At 43.3% G+C, this 19,370-nt stretch overlaps 1 protein-coding gene across 1 annotated transcript; it reads right to left on the bottom strand.

Annotated features, from left to right (window-relative positions):
• Nucleotides 1-1,998: 1,998 nt before the first annotated feature.
• LOC308302773 (leucine-rich repeat-containing protein 4B-like) lies at nucleotides 1,999-13,307 on the bottom strand (the record flags this gene model as incomplete). The annotated part of the gene is made up of 6 exons (XM_080747060.1): nucleotides 1,999-2,920; nucleotides 4,150-4,496; nucleotides 5,644-5,893; nucleotides 9,017-9,334; nucleotides 10,282-10,457; nucleotides 13,065-13,307. 6 exons carry the CDS (start codon nucleotides 13,305-13,307, stop codon nucleotides 1,999-2,001), a joined length of 2,256 nt encoding a protein of 751 aa, XP_080603186.1.
• Nucleotides 13,308-19,370: the final 6,063 nt, after the last annotated feature.

The following is a 19,370-nucleotide window of genomic DNA, read 5'->3' as shown; positions in this document are numbered from 1 at the left end:
TAAAACAGCCATTTTGAATTTAGAAAATGTCAGAAATGGATTCAGCATCCTCAATAACCCCCAAAACCACTCCAATATTGTTCAAATCAGCCAATCAGTTTTTGACATATTATCCATTATTATAGGTGATTATGCTAATTAAAGCTAATTATGCTAATTATGAAAATTGCTCAACATATACAAGTTAGCATCCGGCAGTTTCTACATGCTGGGGACCCATACTCAACATTTCTAACATAAAACTTTAGGGTACTCAAAATGTCCGGGTTCACAATGGGGCTCTATGGGCTGGCTACTAGACTAGTACCCTTGATTAATTCCAAAACTTTTCCAGTACTGGAAAAAAAAAAATCTAATTTAAAAATATTTCCAGGAAATTCATGACCGTGGGAACCCTGTATTCATTTATACATTTCAAACGTATTCCTCTGCCACATTGACCCGCCACAACCCAATATATGATCGATTTATTTGACACGCAATGATACATGGCTAGACAACTGTACACATTATATCAAACTAACAAAAATAAAGGAGTACATAGTTGAAAACGCGGGTAAGCGTAAATGGCATTTAACATATGAAAGTTACACTGTAAAAATGTGGATCGTACAATTGTCATACAACCAAACATTACTATTATTATTATACTGTACATTTCCATTCATTCGCGATCATCATCCACAAGACGGATGTTTCAAAATCCCTCCGTAGATGCTGCTGTTTAAGATATACGTGTCAGGGTCGTCCCTGTGACAGCATTTTTATGGCATGACCAACGGTAACCATAAGCAAGGAGGTCATATCAAATTCCTCACTAAAAGCAAATAACTGGCTACTGATCTGATTCAAATAACACATTGTCAACACTTTACTTTGCCCATACAGGTCTTTGCATTGTATTACCTCACCGCGTATTTGTTTGTGAAAACATCGTTTTAACCTTTTATTTGATGCTGGCATTTAAGTATCAGAGCTGTCGATTCAAAGAGAAACCCAAGTTAGCTGGCTTTTACAAAATACATAATATACTCTCAGAACACAAAAGTTTGTAATGGTCACTGCTGAAGCAACGGACAAAAGGTTTTGTCGAAACAGAGATTCGCGTTTACCAACCCTACAACCTAAGATGGAGTGTATGTCACAAAGCCAATTCAAAGATTCACAATGAGTGTTGCAATTGAGCCCTTATGTTTCTGAGAAGTAGCCAAACTCAAAACATGTTATCGTAGAACCGACTTTCACAATCGCCCGTCCCCCTGATTATTATTCACAAAGAAACAAACTATACCAGCTTAATACATCCGCCCCCAAAATATCTCTGCATTGGAGTCTGCAATGTTACATATTCAAATGAAAATATATTTATATCATTTGTGGAATTTTCACAGTAGTTTGTACTGCACTGTACCTTTTGTCCTATTATCTGCCTACATCATTTTCACCTTGAGGGAGTCTTTTTTTTTGTTTTCCAGTCACATGAGAGAGTGTAATGTTTTCTGTCGAAAGAGAAATGTCTTGAATTCTGCTCTGCAATGTCTGAGATCTTCCGTGTGGCGAATGCTGTGCATTGTCTTTTCATCTCGGGCTGGCCAACAACAACTTGGGGATTGAGCTACAGTACTTGGAAAGGCTATTTTTTTTTCCTTCATTTTTCCCTATGAGAATAACAACTTGTAGAAACCGCAAGAAACATTTGCTTTGGCACAGATTTACATTGTCGTCGTAATGTCCATTCCTTTAAACTCCATGGCACTGTGATCGTTACTGCAAACACAAGTGGGCCATTGTGATAATCCTTGGCTCAGTACACTGTCGCTGACCAGTCTATGTGTTTGTGTATTGCCGTGTCAGTCTATCCTCTCCCCTGGTGTAATGTCAATGCACTCTAGTGTCCAATCGTTCCAGCGCATAAACCCCTGCCATCAATCCCCTCTCTGTTTTTTGACTCTCGCACTCCCCTTCCCCTCGCGCTCTCTCCGCTCTTTGCTTAGGTCTTCAGATCTGGGTTTCTTGGACGTTTTCCTTGGAGCCCCCCTTGAAGAGGAGAGGCTCCATTTGGGGATTCTGGTTCTGGCCCATGAAGCCCTTGATCGAACCGTGTAATCCCATGGTGGGCATCGGGAGGGACATGGGCAGCGGCGGGGACATGGAGCCCGGGTTGGTGCCGGCGCCGTTGTTGCCGGACGTGTTGAGCAGGTTCGCCGTGGAGATGGGCACCGACGTGCAGGAGATGGGGATGTTGTCCAGCCCTTGCTGGTTGCCCTTGTTGTTGAGGATGCCGCCCCCGGGTCCCATGAGGCCCTCGCCGCCGATGCTGAGGCCCATCACGTTGTTGTTGAAGTGGTGCGACTTGTAGTAGTGGTTGAGCGTGTCCGAGCGGCCGATGTTGGGGAGGTTGACGATCTCCGGGTGGTGCCTCCGCAGCGTGCCTTCCCCTCCGCCGCCGACGCACGACTGCATGGTCGACCCGCCCGAGATGCCGCTGCCCGCGCCGATCTCGTCTTCCACGTTGATGATCTCGATGGCCCGGGCGGGGCCGTGGTGCTTGTGCAGCTGGTGCTGCTTGCGGAGCTTGTAGAACACCACCAGCATCACGGCGGCCATGAACGTGATGGCCACGAAGCAGCCGATGATGATCTTCGTGGTCTTCATCACGTCGTCCAGGCCGGGGATGTTGGTCACGTCCATGATGGACACGGTCACCGCCTTCTCGGTGGCCCGGTTGGCCCGCGGGGACAGCGAGGACAGGCCGGAGAGGGAGGGCGTGATGGTGACGCCGGGCCGGCCCGCCCCGGACGCCCGCCCCCCCGGCGCGGTGGGGCCCGGGAACTCGATGAGCGTCTCGTTGATGTACTGCCGCGCCGAGTTCTCCTCCTGCACCGTCTCCACCGTCTCCACGGTCACCGTGGTGAAGTAGCTGTAGTAATGATAATAACAACACACTTTATTTGTATGGCACCTTTCATGACATGAAATGCAGCTCAAAGCGCTTTACAGAGCAGAAAATGAATGCGTAACAGAAAAAGTGCACATGATTACAATAAAGCAGTAATCCTGGTCTCTATACTGCCTCCCCCTGGCCAGCCGGGGCGCCTGATGGAGGGGAAAGGAACTGGTTGGAATAACGTGTTCCTTCCACACGCTACGTCCAAACCGGGGAAATCCCCACTGTCAGGTGAAAAGAAGCAACTTGGACTCCTCATGCATAGAAGGAAGCATGAGGTCAGTCCGTTGTCTCCCCAGGTGCGGCAGAGGGAGAGCAGAGCCCAGGATTACATTACAGGCAATTGGCACTGGGTGAAAATGGGTTACAAAATCGTATAAAATTATAATAAATTATAATAAATTATAATAAATAAAAAATAAAGCAGAAAAGAAAAGCAAAAACATAAAACATTAAAAAACCTTTAAAACATCAGTAAGGATCATAAAAACATTTTCAGAACAGTGCCTTTTCAGTGGCGTCAATTCAGAAAAAGCTAAGGTATGGCAACATGACTGGTGTCTTAAAGACACCAGTCATGTTACATTTATTTTAAGAAGTCCCTTCACATTTTTTCCCCTGTTTCTACGGTTTCTTGGGCTGGATATGGCAGCCTGGAATGGTTGTTCAAGTGCAGCTAGAGTTGGCATGTTAGTAAACGTGCCACAATTAACAATAATGCATTGCACCTGTGCAGCTGACTTGCGGAACCTGGGAATATACCCTTTTGTCAAGATGAGGAGAATACAAGTGTGGAGAATATAATGTTCTACCACTTTTGTGGTCACATGTTCAGATACTGGATTCTGATTGGCTTAAAAACTGTTTCAGGGTTGTGGCACTCGGCTTCGCCTCGTGCCACAACCCTGAAACAGTGGTAAATCAGCCAACAACCCACTCCCTCTCATGGCAAATGGCTTACATAATACCTTGTTAAAGTGACCATTTTGTTACATTTTGCATTTGTAGTTATTTTACTGTAATTTAACAACATAATAACCAGAACAGATAGACAAAGAGACATTCATGGATTTATATTTAAAAGTTACTTTTATTTCCCCCCCTGGACCCAGGGTATGGCAGCTGCATACCCAATTGACGCGATTGACACGAGAAATTGACTTTTCTCCCTTTAAAACTCAACGATCGACCAAAAAGTGTACCTGTAGGCGTTGGTGGGGTCCGAGGCGGACACGTTGAGCACGGCCGTGGCGGTGGTGTTCCCCGCCGAGTTGGTGACCATGCAGGTGTACTGGCCCGTGTCCTGCACCGTCACGTTGGTGAAGTTGAGCGTGCCGTCGTGGAGCACCGAGATGCGCACGCGGTACGAGCCGTGCGTCATCAGCGTGCCGTTGGGCGTGAGCCAGTTGACCGACGTCATGGACGTGCCGGTGCGGCACTTGAGCTCCGCCGCCATCCCTTCCGTGACGTTCAGGTCGGTGGGCGGCTCCACGATCACCGGCGCGTAGCAGGTGAAGTGGCTCTGGTCCAGCTCGCCGATGTAGCGCCCCTTAATAATAATAATAATAAACCTTTATTTATATAGCACCTTTTCAGACAAAGTTACAAAGTGCTTTACAGGAGACACAAAAACAGCGAATGGACGCAGAACAAAGACAGACAAAGGTTAAAAGGTAAAAAAAACTATGCAAAAAACAATACAAAGAAGTAAATACCTAGTTACGCAATGTTCAAAAATAACAAAATGGTATAGAACCTTGCAAATAGCATTGAGATAGGGGTTAGGGATTAAAAGCTAGTCTAGGTTTTAAGAAGAGATTTAAAACGGGGGACAGACTCGGCGAGGCGGATCTCTAGGGGCAGGGCATTCCACAGGGTAGGGGCTCTAAAAAGGCAAAGGCCATACGTCCTTTGGTGTTAACGGTACCAGACGGAAAGTCCATGAATGCTTTGTTTGCCGATCTCAGGGTACGAGGAGGAACATAATCGGTCACTAGGTCGGCTATATAAGCGGGGGCAAGGCCCATCCTGGCGTGTAATAGGTACGATTTTAAAATGTATTCTAAAATCAATTGGCAGCCAGTGGAGGGATGCTAAGATTGGTGTAATGTGATCATATTTTCGGTCCCATCCTATTTTACAGTACACTTTAAGTAAGACATAATAAGACAGAAAAAAGCCATAATAAGAAAGAATGTGTTGGTAATTAGAACTAATATTATTTTATTAGATAAAAACAAAGACAGAATAGTAGAAAGAGCGAATACATTATCTGGCAGCGGCAGGTACCGCCGCACGACCGGTCCGTGCGGCGGCGGCCGGTCCTACTGGCGGGACTGCTGGTCCTATCGCCGGCGATGCAGTGCGACTGCTGGTCGTGCGGCAGTGTCTGCCGCTGCAGTTCCGCGGCAGGTGCCGGTGCCAGAGAATGTATTCGCTCTTTCTACTATTCTGTCTTTGTTTCTGTCCAATAAAATATATTAGCTCTAATTACCAACACATTATTTCTTATTATGGCTTTATTCTGTCATATTATGTCTTATTATTTCTTAAGGTGTACTGTAAACGGTAAAATAGGATGGGACCATATTTTCTTGTGTTGGTTAGTAGACGGGCTGCGGCATTCTGAACCATTCGGAGGCTATGGATGGATTTTTTGGAGAGACAGGTATACAGGTTGACCGACGTCCCTATACCTTGAGGCCCGGCGGCGCGTGGCAGCGGGCGCAGCACGTGGTGTTGCTGGGCACCGTCTCCTTCAGCCACCAGCTGAGCCAGAGCACGTCGCAGTTGCACACCCAGGGGTTGTGGTTGAGGTGCACGCGCTCCAGCTGGTGCAGCGGCGTGAAGAGGTCGTGGGGCAGCGAGTGCAGCGAGTTGTGCGACAGGTTGAGCTCCTCCAGGTTCTTCAGGTCGTCGAAGGCGTTGCGCTCGATAACCGACACCCTAGGGGGAGATTAGGGATGCAAAATGGTCAGTTAAAGGGGTATTTCACTTTCAAAATAACTTTTGGTAATTCTATCATCTAATCAGGCTTTTATGAACACCCTGAACAGTTTTTAATTAGCTTGATTGAATATTTAGATATTTGATGTAAATGTTACCAGGCCCTCCAGGTCCAGGGCCTCTCCCCACACACATCCATTGTAACTTCAAACTTCATTTTAACCATGATAGAATTCATTAAAAACACACATTATTTTTTCTGGTGACTCATACTACCCTCCTAATATGTGAGCAGGCCGTGTTTTTTCGATAACATTTTTCATTTATTTTTAATAAAAAAAAATTGTATTTCATTTTTTTCCATTTTTCCAAATAATTATTAAAAATAAATGAAAAAAGTTATCGAAAAAACACGGCCTGCTCACGTATTAGGAAGGTAAAATGAGTCTCCAGAAAAAATAATGTGTGTTTTTAATCAATCTATCATGGTTAAAATGGAGTTTGAAGTTACAATGGGTGTGTGTGTGGAGAGAAGCCCTACCACTGCTCCCTGTTGAAAGTGGAATATCCCTTTAATGCATGAATTGAAAATTGATAACCTTATCGATGTTTTTGGAGGACCAAAAGGAACGTTCTGCCCCCCCCCCCCCCCCCAAAAAAAACAAACAAACATAATTGCCTTGATGTATATAACATTAACGAGCGTCAACGAGCTTCAGCTGGACACAGACACACACACACACATTTCTCTCCAAAATCCCTTGAATGTGATGAAATATGACTAAGGATTACGGACGTGTTACCTGGTTACCATGATTACCAGGTAAACAGGCTCTGCTGCGGCCGCTGGTGAGCGAAAAACTACATATCCCATGATGCAACTCGGCCACCAGCAAAGTGTCTAATCTCCATAGGCTCCATTGCTGATGCAAAGAAACGGCTTTATCTTGGAATCTACTTCCAAAGACGCCGAGGACCGCTTTTTTTCACAGCGACACTGTTCCACGTAGGTCGCCCGTGGTTAGAATGTTTCATTTCCGTACGAAAATAAACATACTCGGCCGGCATTACAAGACAAAATGGACACGATTGTGGCTTCCGGGGCTCTTCAAAATAAAGCGTAAGTGAATCTCTAGGCACTCTATAGCCAATTATTTACCAAAATAATGGCATCCCAAGTGTTAAAGAGGCGGTGCCATAGTTTTGTACTTTTTCTGTTTTTCATTGTGTCTAGGAGGTTGACAGTACTTCATTAGAACCCCTGGTGTGGTTGTTATGAGCAATTATGCATTCCCTTTGTATTTGGGGTTTCTTCCTGGAGGCTGACACCTTGGTCAAAAGTGCCGATCCAAACACACAGATAAAATGACATCATATTAATCATCCCCTCCCCTTTCACCAACACTGTGGGAGCTGGTTCACCACCCACCATGACAACCAGGCATACCTAACAAACTGATGGGTGTGGCCATATAGAAACACAAGTTTAACTCTTTCTGTACACTTTTTTGGGAAAAAAAAATCTTCCTCCTAGTATAATCATAATACCTGATAATCATGTACACATTTTCACTGGTTAACCCTCTAAGGCCCAAAAATAGAAATACTTGAAATAAAAATTAAAAAAAAAGTAATGAGGAAAATGTAATGTTTTTAAAAAAAGAATGTTTTTGTAAGGTTTTATAGCCATTAACTCTCCCACCGCTTTGAACGTTCACGTTCGCCCGATTGCGCAAGACCTCTCCGCCAATACGGCGCTCGTTCGGTTCGTTCGTCTGATGACTGTAAGCTGATGAGGGGTCGCGCGGCCGTCTACTGTAAACACATTTTCCGCGGTGATGGTGTAAAAAATCCATTATGCGTTAGATCAACGGAGAACAATTCACTTCCTTGTTGATTTCCTCCGGCTGTAAGGCTCTATGGCCAGTGACTGGTCTTCTTCTTCTTCAACACATAACAGGCAAATTCACATTCATTCTCGCATGACGCCGCCCTCTGCTGCCTGGCAGACCAAAGTGCACTATTGCACAACCCAAAAAAATAAAAATAAATAAATAAATGTCTGTCTGTCTATCTACTATAACGTCGCAAAGGTAAGCCGCTTTTTGATGGCACCAGACCCAATAAATAAATAAATAATCTGGCAGTGGGAAAGTTAATCATAAATCATAAATCATGCTCTAATTTACATATGGGGAATATTTTTCACAATAATAACATATTATGTACATGTTCTAGACATTCTATTGATCACCAAAAAAAAAATAGTACAGGCATTTTACTTATGTTTCTGTGAGGAATAGCTTCCATGAAAAAGTGAGATGTTGTTCATCAAAACTCTGGAATGTCAGCGGGTGTGGCGGGTGTGAATATCAGCCTATGTGGGGGGTATTTATATGCAAATATTGTGGGCAATGGCATTGTAATACTAAACAATAGAATCCAATGGTGATGTTTAGGTGGTAGGGGGAGCTAAAATAAAATTATTTAAACTTTTTTTTGGATAAAATACAAACGTTGTAATATTACAACAGTGGGCCTTAGAGGGTTAAAGGTGATACACCATGCATTTAAAAAGTATTTATGCCATATTGTTTATGTCCCAAAAACGTTTTTCAAAAGGTTTGAGGCTAAATTACCACTCCTGAATAGAGAGCCTCTCTCATTTTTTGAATGGCTCTCAGAGCATTTCAGCTGCAGTACCACCTTTGGCCTGAACTGTGCCACCCCCCCCCCACCCCCCCCCCCCACCCCCCAAAAGAATCTTGTTAAAAAAAAAATGAAAAATTTTTTTTTTTTGAAAAAGAAAATTATATATATATATATATATAAAAAAATAAAAAATAAAAAAACTTCAAAAACGTCCGATGATGACGTCACAATCGGCAGCAAATCTGGATAGCCTGTTTTGAGAACCCGTGGGATACTTTTAACCTTCGCCTTCTCAAAACCAGAGAAAGACACAACGGTCAGAAATGGGACTTTGTGAGGATAGAAGGTGCTAGTGGGACCCCCAAAAAAAGGTTTTAAAATAGGAAAAGTGAAATTTCATGGTGTATCACCTTTAAAGCATTCAATAATTCTAGGCCTTAAATGGGTTTAATAGTTAACATCCCCCCTCACCTGGAGTGCATGAGCCACAGCTTGCGCAGGGACACCAGGCCCTGGAAGGAGCCCGGCCGCACGATGCCCAGCTGGTTCCCGGACAGCTCCAGCTCCTCCAGGCGCACCAGCGGGGTGAGGTTGGGGATGTCCTTGAGGCCGCACATGCCCAGGTTCAAGAAGCGCAGGTTGACCAGGCCCTCGAACGCCGCCTCCGAGATGAAGTCCAGCTTCCGGAGCTCGCCGAGGTCGAGCCGGCGCAGGGAGGGCACGCGGTGGAAGGCGAAGGCCGGCAGCGTCTCGATGGGGTTGTTCCGCAGCCACAGCTCGCGCAGCTTGCTGTTTGGTTGATCGGTTGAATGTTTTATTAGAAAATGGAGAACAGTACGAGTAATCGAGTATAGTCAATACAATAAAAAAAAAAGTACAAGTTAGGGCATTCACCAAATATTCGAATATTCGAATATCAAAGTCACTATTCGACGTTGTTCACCGAAGTCGAATATTCGCTTGGGTTAGTTTATAAAGCTTGGCTAGATAGGAAGTCATAAGAATGAGCTGTCAATGCCCCTGGTGGATGAATTTGTTAATGCTCTATACCAGGGGTTCTCAAACCTTTTTAGGCCGTGACCCCTAAACATATTTGAAGAGGGGACCCCCACCCTGACAATCACTTGGAAATGTAGGTATTACATTTAATGTGACTCGGTTCCGCAGATAAATATTGTGAACATTGTTCACAATGTTCGCCTCTTGCTTACATAATATTTGACAGTTTGGCCAGTCCTGTCGAATATTCGACTATTCGAATAATTTGAGGTTGAATAATTTGAATACTAAAAATCACTATTCGTGAATGCCCTAGTTCAGTTAAACACCCGGCCTAAAAGGAACATCCCAAATAAGTCCTATTACGGTCTTGTTTACGTCGGAAGTCCTTGGTATTCAATTCATGGACATAACAAAAAAACATTCAAATATCATCGCAGTTATGAAAACACTATCACTAGTGCATTGTGGGACTTGTAGTATTATGGTGGTGAGTGTGTAGCATTGTGACTCACGGCCTCAGCCTGATGGCATCAAATGTCTAATATTTCCCGCAGTCCATAGGGATATCCCTTTGGTCTGATGGTTAAGATGTTGGACTTTCATGCGGGAAACCTTGGTTCGAATCCCAGGCGTTGCACTTGCAATATACCAGAGGGCCAGTTCTAATAGTAATTAAATATCATCCCGGGGGCCAAAGATAATTCATTCGGGAAGCAGTCGAGCAATATCCACACCTGAGGTACTCGAAGGCCTGCGACGGCACCACCGTGAGGCGGTTGTCGAACAGCTCCAGCGTGTTGAGGTTGGGCAGCCCGTTGAAGGCGCCCACCTCGATCTGCCGGATGTGGTTCTTGGAGAGCTGCAGGATCTCCAGGTGACGGAGGTGCTTGAACGTGTCCGACTTGATCACCTGGAGGTTGGGGAGGAGCGACAGATACACATTTGCATTACATTACCCAGGTCGGAGATGCGAGAGACTAGGAAAGTCTTTTATACCGGCTGCCCTTAAGCTGTACAATGAGACACATAAAGGTCGATTGAGGAGGACTACCTTCCTAACCATAGGATGACAGAACTATAGTTGTACTGTCTGTCTGTCTCTGACCTCTAAGGACCTTCCAGGGAGGGTGCTCATGTGCGTCTGGCTGTGACACCCTTTCTAGTTTATTTTCCTTTCGAGTTGTTGTTTTGTTTTTGTTTTTTGCACTGACTTTTTTTTACACTGCACTATTAGGTTGTGTTAGTAGTTTTGGGTATTTTTGCTTGTGTTTGACATGACAGTGAGTTACTTGTTGCACTAACTAGCATTGACTGCTATGGTCACTTTTGATTTGGACACGGTACTATTTTGATAGTTGTGCTTAAGGACACTTTATGTATATATATTTATATATTATTCCTTCCCTCTCTTGATGTACCTTGCTCTTTACTGTACTCTGTTCTTGTTTTTTCTTTTTCTTTTTCTTACTTCTCTGTAACTTTGTAAATAACCTTATACTGCTTTGCTGCCTCTGGGCAACTGATTTTCCCCCTTGGGATAATAAAGGTATCTATCTATCTATCTATCTATCTATCTATCTATCTGGTTTGGTAAATATACGCACAGTCGAATGCACGTTGTGTCAGGCACACCGTGGTCTAGCATCATCACGTGTGATCCTTCTTTTGTGTGGCATGCCAAAGCCCTTTAAAGCACCGTTTCCCAAACAGTGGGTCGAATTATATATATATATATATATATATATATATATATATATATATATATATATATATATATATATATATATCGTCGTTGTCGGGTGAAAACCTTGTATGTCCAAAACCACTCGTTTGGCATTTATCATTTTAAAATGATTTAAACAAGTGAAAACAGCCGATCTACAAGCACAGGTGCGAGGCGTTGTGTGCTTGTAGATCTGCTGTTTTCACTACTTTTGTGTGACGGCCTTGAATGATGAAGCAGGGCTTTACTTTGCGAAAGAACGTACATTTGAAACTTGGAGATACGAGGTTTCTGCCCGACAACGACAATATATATATATATATATATATATATATATATATATATACTGTGTATATATATATATATATATATATATATATATATATATATACCGGTATATACAGTTTATATATATATATCGAAAGATTTTCTTTTTTAATAATTGTATACATTTTAAAAACAAAACAGACAAACAAGAAAATCCATGAATATTAAAAATATATATAAATAAGAAGTAGTGAAACGCAGGTTGCAAGCTTGTAGATCTGCTATTTTCACTATTTTGGGTCTCGGGCTTATCTCTTTGGCGTCTCGAGCTTAAAAGTTTGGGAACCGCTGATTTAAAGGGTATTTTCATTGTTCTGATGTGAGATTAAAAAATATATATAGTGTGGCAAAAAAACAAACAACAACAGAGAGTATTTCTCCACAAAATGTAATGTCATGAAACAATAAAATGACAACTTCAAGAGCATCATATCACACTATCATCTCATGACCTCAACACTTCACGGATACAGTATATACACAGACCATAGACTGTAGAAAAATATGGACGGCGCGACGCCACTGCTTTCTATGCAGCGAAAATTAGGTTTTATTGTCCCTTGTATGGGTGACGCCATCATTGTTTGAAAGGTACCCCAGGAATCATAAGGAATGCTAATGGCTGCCAACGGTCACGTGGAATCGCAGGGATACATGGGAGAATGTGGTCGGAGCCTCCCGAAATACAACACACGAAGAAGAACACAGCCGGCTGGTATCAGCTTAGTTGACCCCTCCCCCCCCGCAAATTTATCATCAAGTTTAACATAAATGGGACCATATTTGCTCAAAACGCATATCATGGTGATTGAAAGGGAGTTTTTCACTAGCGACAGGAACCATAAAGTATTTATGACAACGTTTATTAAGGTTAGAAAATCAAAGGGGAAGACGAATAGGGTCCAATGTAGACAAATTCTTTTTGGTACCTCGCGGGGGGAAAACAGCGCAACTAGCGGCCAATCATAGGAACTTTGACTTCTGTGTTTGCTTCAGATAAAATCCTGGCAATGACACGCCTGACACAGACATTCATTTTGTATTGCCATATTGTGTTATCGATCTTCTCACAACAGAACAACGGTATTTAGGTTCAAAATGGGTGATGTTTAGGATGGGACGATAATCCCAACATCCATTATCCTGGGGCGGAATATTGTCAAAGAATAGCAGATCTACATGCTCACAACGTGTCGCAACACAACACGTTGTGAGCTTGTAGAACGTCTATTTTTTTTGCAAAGAGATTTGGTAGAGAGTGATGTTATTTCCAGGTTTGTTTTATGAATTATACAGGGTTTAAGTGGTACAGCTCTGCAAATAAAAGGTGAATTGATCCCAGTGAATGATGCAGGATAATTTCCGGCTTGTTTTTTACCATGATAAATGATAATAAGGATTATTATAATATCGTAAATCTTCCTAGTAATGTTTAGCTTCTAAGAGCCAGTATTTTTGCTTTTTTACCTGAATGGTATTCTCCTGCAGGTTGAGGTATCTCGTGTTCTCCGAGATACTCTCGGGGACTTGGTCCAGGGTCTTCCTCGTGCAGATGACGCGGCTGGCCTGGTTGGAGCAGGTGCAGGGGCTGGGGCACGGCGGCGCCGCCTCGCTCAGCCGCGGCCCGTGGCTGGCGAACCACAGCAGCAGCTGGACCAACCAGAGGAGGGGGGAGGGGCCACAGGGGCTGGTCACCATGACGACACGCATGGCAACTGAGTCATGACCCGCCCCTTATTCCAATGATGTCCTGTAGGTCACCTCCAAACTTCTGGGGCAAAGATTACGTGCTTTCGTCCCCGCTCATTTATCCTACGCTCCCATTGTTCGGAGTTTTTCCCGCTTCGAGCGGCCCCTTTAAAATACTGCGAAAGGGGGGGAGGGGGGAGGGCGGCGATGTTAGATTGAAATCTCTCGCCTGTTTATCATTTAATGGATTCTCGTTTTACTTTGCTCATGTTTGTTTGAATATCAAACACCTTGTGTTTTTTTCAGCGCGTCACTTTAGGGAACTATGAATTTAGTTCCCATGACATTTATTGGAGTGGAGTAAATCGTGGGGAGGGACTTTGCTCTTGAACGAGAGGCCTCTGTGGAGGTTGATGCTCGTCTGGGAGAGGGAGAGAGAGAGAGAGAGAGAGAGAGAGAGAGAGAGAGACAGGGAGAGGGTCAAATAAGTGCACCGTGTACTAATACTTTAATATATTGCACTAGCATATCGTTGTTGTCGGGTGGAAACCTTCTATGTCCAAAACCGTTAATTTTGTATTTATCATTTCAAAAACTAAACTAGTGAAAACAGCCGATCTACAAGCACACAACGCCTCGCACCGCGAGGCGTTGTGTGCTTGTAGATCGGCTGTTTTCACTACTCTTGCGCGACAGCCTTGTATGATGAAGCAGGGCTTTACTTTGCGAAAGAACGTACACATTTGAAACTTGGAGATACAGGGTTTCCGGCCGACAACGACGATATACTGTACAAGCAAATTACTAGGGATGGGACGAGAAAATTTCATATCACGATTATTGTGAGAAAAGAAATCGCGATGTACGATATTATCGCGATAATCAAAATCCATTATCCTGGGGCGGAACATTTGCCAAAAAATAGCAGGTTGCAAGCTTTTAGATCAGCTATTATTTTGGCAAAGACATTTGATAGAGAGTGGAAAAAGACTGTATCAAGTACGTATATTATAAGTACCTTTTACCAATAGAGGGTTTAAATGGTACCGCATATGCAGCTCAGCAAATAAAAGGTGAATTGATCCCAGTGCATGACGGAGGACGATTTCACGATAAATTAAAACTCCACGATACGATTATCGTGAGTGTTTTTTTATCACAGTAAACGATAATATCGCTTATCATCCCATCCCTAATGCAAATACACTCAGTCTAGAATCTAAGTCAAAACAGCTTAGAGCACCACAATGTCATGTGAATACAGGATGTCATGAAGAGCAGTGGTGGAAAAAGTACCAAATTATTTTACTTGAAAGTATCAACGCTACAATGCAGAAATACTCTGTTACAGATACAAGTCTGGTATTTAGAATTTACTTGAGTAAAAGTACAAAAGTATTGGCATCAAAGGTACTCAAAATACTAAATGCAATTTTGTGAGCTTGTAGATCTGCTATTTTCAAAGGATTTGTATCCACCTGTTTCCACAAGAATTTACTGTAGCATTATCTGTGGGCAGGGACGTGCTGGGCCCCTGATTCAGCCTGGGAAAAAGACTTGGAGAGGCCCTCATTGCGTGCTATAGAGAGAGATCTCTCTCTATAGCACTGCTGCTACTCAAAGATTTGCCATTTCAAGTGACAAGCCAGTGGGCCAATTACTTTACATGAGTTGTTCGTTGTTGTCGGGTGGAAACCTTGTAACCGTTTGTTTTGTATTTATCATTTAAAAAATTATTTAAACTAGTGAAAACAGACGATCTACAAGCACACAACGCCTCGCCAGGGGCGTTACAGCGTCTTAGAGAGTGGGGGGGATGACAGAGCCGCTCCCTCAAGCGCGTGCACGTCTCGCGCGCGCGCAGCGTGCGCCGAAAAGAATTGCGTTTTTTTTGCAGTTTTGATCGTGTTTTATTCGGGTTTCCGCGGTTTATTTTTTTGCTAAACAATCGGGAACGGCACACTACACTTTCCCTCTCTCCACATGCACCAGCCAGCAGGTACCACAGACAGACAACACCAGTTTCATATAATCATTCAGTTCCAAAATTTTACACCACTGTCTACTACAGCAAGCATGATGGTTCCCAAACGTTTTAGCCCGTGAACCAAGAGAAACTAAACCCAAACAAAACAAGTAGTAGTGAAAATAGCAGATCTACAAGCTCACAACGAGTCACTTCGCGCTGCGTTGTGAACTTCTAGATCGGCTATTTACAATGTGTCCACAACGCTAGCCCAAACAGCGTTAGCTAGCAGCATAGCATCCATCATTACGCCAACTCTAATATAGCCACGACTCACTCACCAATTGCTGACTGAGTGACGATGAGACGAGCAGGACGATGTTTAATGCCTTTATAGCCTACATGGTCTTGTCTTGGTGTTCTGTTTATATTCCTTTATGCCTGTGTTGTTAATTTCACCACAAGTCCATCATGACGCAAGAATAAGATACGCACTGACGACAAAGAGGTCGACCGTTAAAGGGGCCTCCTATGAAAGCCATTTCCTCTCTGCACAGAAGTGCATTTCAAAACAAGAGTCTTTATTTTATTTTTTTCATCTATACAATCGATCATTCAACATGTTTATTTTGAAATTGTCCTGGAAAATAGTAGCCAAATAGCCCCTACATGCCACTGAGAGGTTACGTTTGTGTTGATGAGAGCCAGCTTGCAGCGCAGTGGAGGGGAAAAAAAAAAAAACACCCCGGCCGGCAAAAAAGGTGGGGGGGATGAGATTACGGTTTTATGAAAGTGGGGGTGTCCCGTCGTACTCACAATGAATGGTGGTGACGCGCCTGCGCCTCGCGGTGCGAGGTGTTGTGTGCTTGTAGATCTGCTTTTCACTACTTTCGTGCGACGGCCTTGAATGATGAAGCAGGGCTTTGCTTAGCCAAAAAATGTACACATTTGAAAATTGGAGATACAAGGTTTCTGCCCGACAGTGACGATTTACTTTGTTGGCCACCCAGCCCCCAAAATGGAACGAAGGCTGACATTTTATTTTTATTTTTTTCCTAATGGCCGGCCTGGACCGGCCAGGAATGAACCGGCCGTTCGGGAGTTGTCCCGCTTTTCCCAATGGCCAGCACGTCCCTGTCTGTGGGACACTTCCGGAGAACAGCTGACATACAAGCTCACGTCGCGTCGCAGATGCAACCGTTGTGAGCTTGTAGATCACACTCGGCTGCGGCGCCGTCAGCTGCCGCACACCTTCTGCGCAATGCACGATGGGACGTTGGAAAGTTGTGGATAGGCTACGTTTGAAAACTTGAAATGGGACATTCTGCACAATGAGTAGCCTACTCTACTCTACTTTTACTGAAGTATTTTATTTAATTTCTGACTTTTACTGTATTTCTACATTGCAGTATTGATATTTAACTTAAAGAAAAAAGAAAAAAAAAACATAATGATCAGGTATTGTAATTATACTAGGAGGAAGATTTCTTTCCAAAAAAGTGCACAGAAAGTGTAAAAATTATGTTTTTATGTGGCCACACCCACCAGTTCATTAAGTGTGCCTGGTTGTCGGGTGGGTGGTGACACAGATGAAGTTAGCCACACCCACAGTGTTGGGTGTATGGTAAAAGGGGAGGGGATGAGTTTATGATGTCATTAACTCAGTGTTGGGCCTTTTGACTCAAGAGGCTTTCAGCTTTCAGGAAGAAACCAAAAATACACACCTTTAGAGTAATGTTAACTCCATAGACACATACAAAATTGAAACATTACAAAACTATGACACCACCTCTTTAAGAAATTGTAGTACTTTTTCCACCACGGTACACCACTGATGAAGTGAATGTGCCAGACCGCATTGGAAAAGCCAATGTAGGGCTTTCACGTTTTTCTTTTTTTTAATTGTCACTCAAATAATTGCGATTAACGATAACATTTTGTATTTGTCGTTGACAATTACATTTGTTTGGCTTTTAGGCTTTGAAGTTGCACAAGGAAATTATGACACATAACTTAAATATACAAAGACATTCACATTACTGACATATTTGACAACTTTATACTTAAAATAGAACATTGATAGTGGAAATAGCCGATCGACAAGCTCACAACGCGTCGCATCGCGACGCGTTGTGAGCTTGTAGATCTGCTATTTCCACTACTTTTTGAGTAGTGTTTGAAACTATATTAACATTTCTCAACATGGAAACGATTATCAGGAGTATACAAAATAATTGCGATTACCTCAAATAATTGCGATTAGACGATTATGTAATAATTGTGACAGCCCTAAGGCAAGGTGGGTTTTTCATTACGAGCGGTGGTGCTCTCGAAATCCTGTCCTGCAGTCTAACTGGTGAGTCAGCTGCCATTTTATTCTCAGGTCGAGGTAAACATCTGGGTCACGCGAAAAAAAAAAAAAAAAGAAAAGAAATCTAAGAGCTCGAGCCGGATCATGAGCGCCGCAGCAGTCCCACTAAGATGACAGCAACATGGATTTTAGCCCCGGAGTTTCATTGCGTACACACAGCTAAATCCTGAGCCATATATTGGCACTTCGTATTTTACTATGTCCTGGCTAGACACACAAGCACGTTTAAGATGAACAATTAATGCAGAGATATCACATGCCCTCTAAAAGGAAATGGGCGCACACACAAGCACACGCACAGTCGCACACACACACGCACACGCACACACACACACACACACACACACACACACACACACACACACACACACGCACACACACACACACACACACACGCACCCTTTGAACCATCTCTGCATTGTTTCTGCTATGCCTGCAGCCTACGTTGTCTTTGCTCTTGTCTGTTGTCAGGTTAGGACAGGAGGCGCCCCACCTAACCCCGGTGTTGACATACTGAGGTGTTTGCATAGGGGTCATTTGTGCGCACGCACGCACACACGCAAACACACGCACACACACGCCCGCCCGCACACACACGCACGTACGCACGCCCGCACACACACACACACACACACACACACACACACACACACACACACACACACGAACACTTAAAGGAGCTATAGTCAACTTTTTCTTGAAAAACGGATGCTAAAATAAAAATAATGTTTCGAAAATATTTTATAAAAAAATAAGCTTCATTTATGTGTTTCAATTAAAAAATGACCACAAAAAGCGTAAAATAATGATAAAATAATCATTTTGGCCCTTTGTTTACATTTACAGGGCCCGTACTTTGTTTACATCCTAGTCTGTAGACTAGGATGTACACCTACAATGAAAAAGTAGACTATAGCTCCTTTAATACATCTTAACAGACAACTTTTTACAACAAGGGTTCATATTTTAGATTGTAATTAGAGAAAATAAGAGTGTTAAAATATTTTCTTTTACTGCTTTCTATCGTTTTTGCCATTTTAGCAATAAGCTGGTGATTTCCTTACTACTATTTACAGTAACACCCCCATAAGTCACATATGCCCATGAAAGATTGTGGTGCATCTTAGCCACTTGTACGACATGCCCCCAACCACTGAAATCAAAACCATTCAAAATCGCTAAAACGATTGAATGCAGTAAACTAAAACATTTTTCTCTTTAACACATCTACTGCCTCTTAATCTGAAGGTTGCTTGGTGCCTCGGCGCCACGTCGTTTCCTCCGTCGGCCGCCGCTATTATTTTGAAGGGCCGGAAGGGGGTTGTTTTTGTTTTTTTGGATTATCACTTGACGGCAACGATTACGTCATCTAGTCACATGACAGTGTGCGACAAGAAGATGAAGATGGCTGCGCCCTGCCTTTTGCCTTGTTTACATTTAGATCTGCTGCAAAATGTCTCAAAATGGCTATTTTGTTTAAATGAAGTTTCTTTATGGGCCTCGCCATTGACTTAACATTGAGGAGCTTCACTTCGCGTGCACGCCCAACGTGCGTTGTAAACAAATCGCCGACATTACCGATGCGAGCGGGACCGGAGCGACATTAAGTAAGTAATAATATCTTTACTGTATATACAGTAAGATTCACAGTCCTCACCGTCAACGGCGCCATGGTATTAACCCTTTCAATGACAATCCTCACCGTCAACGGCGGCAGATGGGTTAACACACTTTAATTTTCTCTAAT

Source organism: Nannobrachium achirus, assembly GCF_963921795.1.
Source record: "Nannobrachium achirus genome assembly, chromosome: 18".
NCBI lineage: Eukaryota > Metazoa > Chordata > Actinopteri > Myctophiformes > Myctophidae > Nannobrachium > Nannobrachium achirus.
This window is presented reverse-complemented; position numbering and strand designations above follow the sequence as displayed.